Consider the following 9,481-nt stretch of genomic DNA (forward strand, 5'->3'; position numbering starts at 1 on the left):
TTGATCCCCCGATGTCTTGGATCAACATGATGATGTTTTGAAAAGAATGAGATGAGCTTTTGTGTTCTTTTTAGTCAGCAGTGGTTTTCACCTTGAAACTCTCCTATGGATGCCATTTTTGCCCAGTCTCTTTATACTGTTGAAATATGAACACTGACCTTAGCTGAGGCTACAGTTCTTCACATGTTGTTCTGGTTTCGTTTGACACGTCATGGATCAGTTGTTGACACAATAATAGAATCATTTTGGTAATCCTTTAACTCCTGAGAAGGTTCTGTCTTTCAATACTGATAGATGTTAATGACTTTGTTTCCCAGCTGTTAGTTTAGATCAGGGGTGAGAAACTCTAGGCCTCAACTGCCAGTGTCCTGCAGGTTTCCTCCCTGGGTCATCACACCTGAATCAAATGTTCATTACCAGGTTTCTGGAGGACTTCAGGGCTGTGTCCCAATCCAGCGACCGCACGCTTCGTAGTGCGCATTTGGAGACCGATTACGTCACAGCGACGTGAGGAAGGGTGTCCCAATTCGAAGTGTACTCCAAATGCGGTTGACAAATGTGCAGTTCATTTCCCCAAATTTGAAGTGTGGTCCAATGTAGACTTCGTGGTCCCATATATCCCACAATTCATAGCGTGGCGGTGGGTGTGGATATTTTGTTCGGAAAAAAACGGCGGATGCCTGAAGCGTGGTGGCTAAAGAGTAAACTTTCAAAAGTAAGTGCTGAATATTATGTCACTTATTTATGTGCGAATGTTTAATAATGAAGAACATTAAAACATAACATTATTAAAACATTGGCCACATATCGGCAAAGTTATGTGACATTAGTGATGTTTGTACTTTCAGCGTCAGCTTGGTTTTAAAGCCTTTACTTTAAAATATATGCCGTTAAATAGTTGACCTTAATCTTACAGAGAATGTGATGATTTTATGGATAATTCACAAGCAGGATTCCCTGCACTGTTAATGTCAGCTATGTTATATTGCTGCCTCTGTTTGGTGGTGTCGAGCCAAACGGACTTTAACGTGTGTTTGAACGAGCTGACGGTTCACTCGTTAAGCTGAAAGAAAGATGCTTTAAACACATGTGTCCACTGTACCATCTGGGAACTCTTCTTGTTTAGCACTCGTAATAACACAAACACTAAATCCTCCTTCTCTTGTGCTGTTTTGTAGCAGTGTATACACCTGAGACTGTCACCTATCTGTCTGTCCTGCACTCTCTCTCTTTTTCTTTCTCTCTGATTGTGGAATAAAAGTATGAACATGTATTTATAAGTTACACTTGTGTTTGAATCCTGCAGCTTATCACACATTTGATTTCCATGTGTGACAACTGCAAGTGTCCAGAGTGAGGACAGACTGAAGGACCCACTGCTGCACATCATCTGTGAGGCTTTGCACCCCTGATGATCCACCAGGACAAACTCAGCAGTGTGTGAGGAAGAGGAGGAGGAAGAGCCAGCAGCAGGTGACAGATGGAGAGAATAGACAGACTGTTCCCTGTTTGTGAAGGACTGCTAGGAAAGTTTAAAATAACTAATTGCTTGTCCTGAATCAGTCTTATTAGGTAATGTTCAAATAATTTTATCATTCCAGTGTTTTCAGTGTGGGAGAAAGTACTCAGGGCCTTCAAGTTGAACACTATGAAAGGCAGCAACCAGTTTAATGTTCAGAAACCTAAAGTATCAGCAGCAGAATGGACCTAAAAATAAATTTTTGTTTCAGTTCTATGAAGCTTTGAGTATTTTGGATTAGTAGTACTGCTGTGTTTGTTGCATCATATTGCTGTAATTGTTTATATGCTTTACACTGTAAAAAAAAAAAAGTGCTGTTTTTACAGGAAAACCCTGGCAGCTGGGGTTACCAGGGACTTCCTGTAAAAACGCTTTACAGATGCAACTTGTAAATTGATTTACAGTGAATGAATCTCAGATTAAAACTGTTAAATCTACAGGAAAAAGAAGTTAATTTCACACATAGATGTGATATATAAATACACTATTTCCTGTATCTTTTACAAGTAATAAATGCTTTTTGTGGATCCATAAACTGCAAAATTAACAGGGAAATATCGTACAAAGAACTAATTTAAAATGGTAGAACTACGGTGAAACAGTGCATATTAAATGGAGCTGCTCTGTAAATTATACATAAAATCTATGCTGAATATTATATGTTTTAATGTAAAATTTTAACCATAACCCAGCAAATTTCTTACTGCTACGCCTACACCCAAACATGCAAAAATACATCTTGAGAAAACACAAGAGAGGAAAATATCACTTTTGGGAAATTTATTTTGCAGCCACATTAGCAAAATGACAGCAAATGGATCCATTTTTCCAACTAACACAATATGCAAGGCACACAGCAACTACACAATTCAATCAAAATATAGGCTATAAAAGCTGTGGAACATTCCTGCAAAGCAAGAACCATGTTCATGAAACAAGCATTTGTTAGACCCTCCACCAGAAAAAGTTAAATAACCTGTTAAGACTTTAAAACAAAAAACACATATTGTGCCAAAAATGATCATAATCACCGTGCAATGCGACACGCACCCTGCTGTCACCACAACCATGGCCCTGGTCAGAAAACATCAGCAAAACCACGTGGTGAAACAAACCTACACATGTGGTCTAGAAACACTGCAGTAGCAGCATGTTGTTTTTTTTCTTTTCTTATGTAAATAAAGAACATTCCTACAAAGAAAGAACATCTTCATGAATTGGCTTCATGCATTCGACCAGTAAAAGGTTCCAGTACACATTGTGGAACAAAATTAACTAATTAAAACTAACAGTCCACAGAGAGTCAAGATTTAGGCTTAGCGCCACTTGTGGTCGGCAAGATCCTGAATCAGGGTGAGGACTCGAGGGTTCACACTGAGACGACGCTTTGAGTTTTTGTTCTCTACTTTGGTTCCTTTTTCTGGGTTTATGGAGAAGAAACACCTGTAGAATAACAATCATATAAAAGTTTATTAAGCATTTTTATAATTGATCAGTTAAAATACACGTACAAAGTAAGTAAAAATTAAGTATATACATATATATACACACAGTCATGGCCATGACCACGTTCAAGACAAAGTATAACCAAAATGCTGTGGGGAAGTGAACAATGCATGGTCAAAAGTATTGGCACCCTTCACGAGTGTCTTATGCAGTGATATGTCACACTTTAGCATTGTTAAAATCCAAAGCAAAGGTTATAGGTAGTCAGACGTCAGTTGACGCTTGGTCTAGCCCTGAGTCTCGGCCAGGCTTGGACCCGGATTCAGACTGTTAATGTATTTTAAAAAACCAAACAAAAAAAAAAAAACAACAACAAAAAACAGAAAAAACAACTGAAACCGGCTCCAAAGCCGACCGAGACTCAGAGCCAGACCTGGACTCGAACCACATCAAAGCCAGACTCCAGATCCCAGAGTCTCAGTTATGAGAAATAACAAAGCCATATTTGTTCACCTCTGAAGAAACTCTAAAGTGGAAGCCAGCTCAGATGGATAATGGATGTTGAAATTGTAGTAGCTCCCGAACATGAGGCACAGTGCAGAAATGAAGGAGGATATGTTTGTGCTGACGAGGTTCCGATCAATACTCAGCATGTATCTTCTTGAGGAATAGCAGGACTGTCCTGTGAACAAATTATTTAACAGGTTATATCAATAAACACGGCAGTCACATGACATTCTATAAAAAGTGCACTTAACAAGAGAGAGAGCTATGAAACAGACTTACCACACACGATAATAGTGGGTGTCAGAGGCACTTGCTCCAGTTGCACCTCATCTGCCAGACATGTATCTTCAACACAGAGAAGCATGGACTCCTCCTTCTCTTCAAAGTAGCTGAGCAGAAGCAGGACCATCTCTTTCACATCATCTGAGCAGCCACTCTGCGGTCCCCGCATCCTCTGAAGCCTTGCATAAGTCTGAAGGAACACCTTGCTTTTGCTGACAGCAACTGTGGTCAAGTAGTCCAGTAGCCTTTTCCCCTTCAAATCCAAATTACGTGTGAATGTCTCTTTGAGGTCAATCCCAGTAAGTTCCTTGAAGTGGACAGACATGCCAAGTTCATCAAACCAAAACGGCCACTCCTCCCTAAGGCATTTGATACTTTTCCCCTGATTGACATGTTGACGTTGTGTGTAGTAAGTGGACTTCATTAGACTTTTTACCTCTTCTGGATTGGTGTCAGCTTGCTGGAACATCACCTTGAGTTTTTCCATCTTTTGCTGTTGGCTCTCTGGAGTTTCTTCAAGAGGCAGAAATTCTACATTCCATTTAATGCACCCGTATGTATCCTGCATGGCTGCTCTTTCTTCTAAAGGGATCTCGTCTGTGTGGTCTGAGTCAGTCTGATGTTTTCTTTTTCTTATTTTGGGTGTTGAAGTGCGCCTTACATTTTCAATTCTGTTCTGCAACTGTTTGACAAGTGAAAGGTAGCCTGCGCCAACAATCTCACCCTCTATTAAATCTTGCAGAGAATTGGGATATTTTGCCACCATTTTTCTTGCAACGTCAATTGAATGTTTTCTACCTACATGTGGGCATTTTTCCATCATCTCAGTCACAACAATCCGGACCATTTGCCTCCTCAGTTTTGGGCGAGGCCTTTTCCCCCTCTCAAGAAAATGCATCACTTCTGCAGGAAGTTTACTCCATGGAATTTCAAAGTTGTCATCCCATTGTGTGTCACATCCTGGGCTGCTGGAGGAGGTCGACGATAGACTTTGGGGTGAAAGTGAGAGCAATGACAGCGACTGGGTTGATGAGGCTTCCACAGATGATAGCGAGCTGTTCTCTGGAGTTTGGTCTTTAAATTACAAAACAAATACAATTATGATTCACACTGTATGTCTGTTCATGACCATCTCTGCTTTTGAGTTTGAATAGTTGTTTGTTGTTTTTACTTACATTTCTGTTTCCAAGCAGAAAGAAGCTTTCTTGCTTGTACAGGTCTTAATGCTGTCTGTCATGCCTCAAAGGCATTTATTTCATTTATCTTTAATGTTTGCTTAAAGTAATTCTTTTGTATGTATTTAAGTTAGAAAGAACAGTAAAAAGAGTTAAAAATGTTAAGAAGCTTTAATTTTGAAGGTGAACTTGCTAATAACCTCACTTCCTGGTGGGTTACCTGTATTGCTTCATTTCCTGTTTAATTCCTCTTCCTGGTTCTCTAAGAGGGAGAGTGACATGTGGTCTTGCTCTGAGGCTTATCCACAGCCATCCACTTGGGAACATTGTTCAGGCAACGCCGTAAGTGTATATATTTCACGATGAAGGTGTTAAAAAGGCATAAATAGTGGTATTTGTGAAAAATTATATTTTATTTGTGATTCATGGAGGTTGATTTGTACATGTTAAAAAAGGCAGTTTTGATGATGATCATTACTGTTGCTAAAGCTAACACGAAGGTGTAAGGTCACATTTTGAGTTATTTCGTGATGCAATATTTATGTAAACGATCATTTTTTCTATTCTGTATTTCCTTTCAACTACAGTTTTCACCGCTTGTCAAATGAAGATTCTGAGTAAAAAGTCAACTCTACTCGGACTCGTGTATTCATTGACAGAGGTTTAGCTTGGTGTTTGATCGGAGTTGCTACACTCTGCAACAGAACACTACACTGTCATCAAATCTGCCTCCGTTACGAAGCGTAGATCATCACTTGTCTCAACTCCAATGGACTGCAAGTGCTCCTCCAGGATGTTTTTGTTCACAGCTTGAAGTTCTGGTAGGACTTCCGTGATGGCGACATCTAGGAAGGTTCGCTCTGAGTCACTCATACTTGCACTGAAGAAGAAATGCCACATCCAAACAAAATAGAAAATCACATACAGTTCATACACTTGATGGAGCAGGGTGGGGATCAGGTGACACTTATATTAATGTTAAACTATTTACAGTGAGAAGTGAGCTATTAGTTGGACATTATTTTGCCACAATACTATGCTTTAGTGGAATGACTCGGTATTCTTGAAGAATGTATGATACCAAAGGATAGAAATCAGGCAGGTCATTAATGTTGATGCACTGTAACCCAAGACTGTCCTTTGTCACAGAATACAGATGGTATTCTGAGAGGAAGATGCCTTTGTGAATATCCATTAGAACATACACAGATGTGTCATTTTGAATCAAGATGAGTAGAAGTTCACCAAACTCCATACACTCGTCATTTCTGTACACAAGAAACTGTCCCTTTTTATATGCAGTGCCCTTGTACTGAATGTCTGTGGTAACTGTGGTATTGCTTTCTGAAAAAGCTAACTCCCTGACCGCATGCTGAATAGTGTCACTGTAGAGGTTGGGATAAAACGCACAGCTCTCCTTGACTTGCAGCAGTTCACGGCATTCTTGCCCTGCTAAAAGATAAGCCTGATACATCTGATGACATGTTGACAAAGTTTGACAAATATTTTTGAAGCTTTTCAAGTGTCTGGCACATCTTTTGAAGTAACTGTGTTTACATTCAAACCTAAGCGCCCATAACCTCATCAATGGACCAAATTGCAACAACAATGCTGAATAATGGCGCAAATAGTGGTGCTTGGGTTTTAGTTTAATTCCAGGAAACAACATCTCTCTCATCTCCAAATATTCTTGGATCAAAATGTCAGCGAATGCTATCTGGGACAAGGAAATGCTCTGAGCACAAATAAGATCCACAATGTCTTTCAACTGGAGAGCTAACTGCCATACTTCATCCTCATGGTTTTGTACTTTGTCACCAATCAAAACTGGCAGCAATCTCAAAAGGTTCCAGTTTTGAACGGCTTGCCCTGATAATTTGGATCCGTCAGGTTTGACAGTACATGGCTTTGTAAGTGCTTCGGATCCTTTATATTTAAACTGTTTAATGCGTCTGTTTAGAAGGGAGTATGTGAACCATTTTTTATTTTTTATAATGTTTTTCAGGTACAGTGCTAGATCATATGACGCAACTCCTTCAAAGAGGTCATGACCTAGACAAGGTGGGAGACCAGGCTGGGATACGTGAAAAGACTGAAGGGTATTGAAGATGGAGTTTACCTTTATTCCTCTGACGTCTTGGATAGTTTCAGACTGGAGATCAGCAACAGCCGCGTCATATGTCTCTGGAGTGCGTGGAGGACCACAGGCATTCGGATCAGCATAAAACTCACTTCCTGTTACTTCACAGTACCTGCAAAAATATTGAGAGCAGCTGAAGTTTTCTGTAAACCCTCCTATGCAATGAGAACCCAAGTTGTCCCCAGCAATACAGTAAAGACCCCCTTTTACTGTTTCTCCATCTACATCTATTCCATCTGTCTCCAAAGATTTCAGATCTGCCAACAACTCTGAGAAAACTTTGGCTATTCCAAAGCGCTTGAAGTCATTCTCAACACACAACAAGACTAAAAACATGTTATCTGTATTTGAACGCAAATGAATGGGTAAATTTGCTAATGACAGATAGACTGCAAGAAGTTTGTGCGTTTTTTTAGCAGAACCCAGGGGATTCACTACCTCAAATGAATCTTGGTACAAAATCAGTTTGAGGCTTTCAGGGTTTTCATTAAAGAACTGGTGACATTTGAAAATTTTGCCATCATATAAATCCTTAAAAATTTCTACATCAGGACCCCCAAACTGTTGTGACTGTGTATTCCTCCATAACTGTGACTCTAAAAAGCTCTTCAGGGTTTCTCCAACTGGTATGTAGTAAGCACATTTTTCTGTCATGTTTTCATCCATTCCCAATGGCACTTTCTTGGGTTCTGTGTATTTAAACATTTTTTTGAATGTTTGATTTCTGGTGTGACTCTTTAATGCAGTCACAGATTTTAGTGACTGCTTCATCTGATAGGTTCATTTCATTTTTTAGTAAACAACTTACCTTATTAATTGTGTAGGCTTGACCCAATTCGTGCACATTCTGCATTTCCTCAGCAATACTCTGTATAGTAGAGGCAGGAATTAGCAGCTGTTCTTGCAGTTTAAGGTAAAAGAGACACATGTTTCTGAGATAAGAATGACTATCCTTCTCTGGCATATCACTGGCTGAACTAGCAGATGCCATGGTTTCATGTGTGTTTTCTGAATATTCTGTACTGTCATTTGGGGGCTGAGGACGAGATTCCTTGTACATGTCATCAATACCATCTGGGGAACAAGCTTTATGCTTCCTACACATGTGAGAAGTAAATGATGACTTTTTTGTAAACATATGCTTACAACCACTTACTGGACATGACACAGACCTGCCCTCTGCAATATGATCGTTTAAGTGAGACACTAGCTCTTTCACTGTTTGAAAATGGCGGGCACATAATGAAACCGCACATTTTAAATCTGCAACAAGAGCTTTAGGAGTAGCTTGAAGTGCAGGTGCATTGTGCACACGATAAAAATGCCCCTTGAAAGCAGAGTACGTGGTGAATGTTTGGCTGCAATTGGCGCCAACACATTTAAAAATACAACAAGGCTCATTCTTATGCACTCTGCAATGTAGTACATAGCCTCTTAATGTGACCAATACCTTTTTACAAAAGACGCAGATGATCATTTTTAGTATTTCAAAAGTTTGCCTGTGCTTTTCAGCTGAACTAGCATGCTAGCGCTAGGTTATGAGCATTGGTCTAAATATCAACTGGTGCTTTTATCTCGAAAAAACGTCGCCAAGATATTGAACTTACCGTGCAGACTTTCTGACGAACAAACACAGATCCTCAAAAAACACTTGAAATCGTATGTTTGTAATTTGTCCTAACAACGTAGTTGCTGAAAGTTCAACGTTTTCTTCTCCCGTCTTCTCTCTCGTGCTGGCTCGTTAGCTATAGTCGTGAACTAGGCGCTTTTCTCCTCCCGCCCTCACGTCATTATCCAATCAGAGACGAGCTTCAGATGCACATTCAAAATTAGGCGCGCTCAGTGCAACGGTGAGTGGCCTGAAGTAGCTTACAGCTCTGTGGAGATGAGGCACCATAGAGATCCTATGGGAGGCACTGTAAGTTTGTTTAGCCTGTAATAATGAGACATTGCTGACCTAACCCAAAAAAGTATTCTAGTCTAAGTATCACATTGCAATTAAAAGAAACATAAAGAATACAAGCATTATGACAGAAGCATTACTTAGTCGTTAAATAATAATTTCTTATTGGTTACCCTACAATAGGCTGCAAATAGCCCGAATGATTTAAGAAAAAAACACGATGTAAACAATTTTAATTGTATATTTTTATATAGCCTATAAATGGAGAGGCAACCTCTCAGGTTCACAATGACATCTTCTGTGAAAACATTTTTATTAGTCCTATCCATGACTTTGCATCATTTCATGAATCATGTTAAAAGTAGGCCCAGTACATCTATGCAGTTGTAAAGTGACTTACATATAGGTCATGTGTTTTTAAGAAAAACTGACTAAAACTGTGATTTTTACAGTATTTGCATGTCAAATTAACATGATTGTTTGGTTATGAGTATTACGGTGTTTCACTG

The 9,481-nt window shown here is 39.5% G+C and overlaps 1 protein-coding gene and 1 long non-coding RNA gene across 2 annotated transcripts; one reads left to right on the forward strand and one right to left on the reverse strand.

Moving 5' to 3' along the window:
• Positions 1 to 2,284: 2,284 nt before the first annotated feature.
• On the reverse strand, positions 2,285 to 4,979 carry LOC309718183 (uncharacterized protein). The gene is made up of 4 exons (XM_082553210.1): positions 4,930 to 4,979; positions 3,752 to 4,828; positions 3,479 to 3,647; positions 2,285 to 2,962 (listed from the first exon to the last, which is right to left on the reverse strand). The coding sequence occupies exons 2-4, from the start codon at positions 4,650 to 4,652 to the stop codon at positions 2,836 to 2,838; spliced, it is 1,197 nt and encodes a 398-aa protein (XP_082409336.1). The 5' UTR covers positions 4,653 to 4,828; positions 4,930 to 4,979; the 3' UTR covers positions 2,285 to 2,835.
• A 116-nt stretch (positions 4,980 to 5,095) lies between these two features.
• Positions 5,096 to 5,563, forward strand: LOC309719071. The gene is made up of 2 exons (XR_014280139.1): positions 5,096 to 5,271; positions 5,517 to 5,563. It is a non-coding gene; the product is annotated as an uncharacterized lncRNA (long non-coding RNA).
• The last annotated feature ends 3,918 nt before the right edge of the window (positions 5,564 to 9,481 follow it).

This window comes from Aulonocara stuartgranti (assembly GCF_965226115.1).
Source record: "Aulonocara stuartgranti genome assembly, chromosome: 12".
Classification (NCBI taxonomy): Eukaryota; Metazoa; Chordata; class Actinopteri; order Cichliformes; family Cichlidae; genus Aulonocara; species Aulonocara stuartgranti.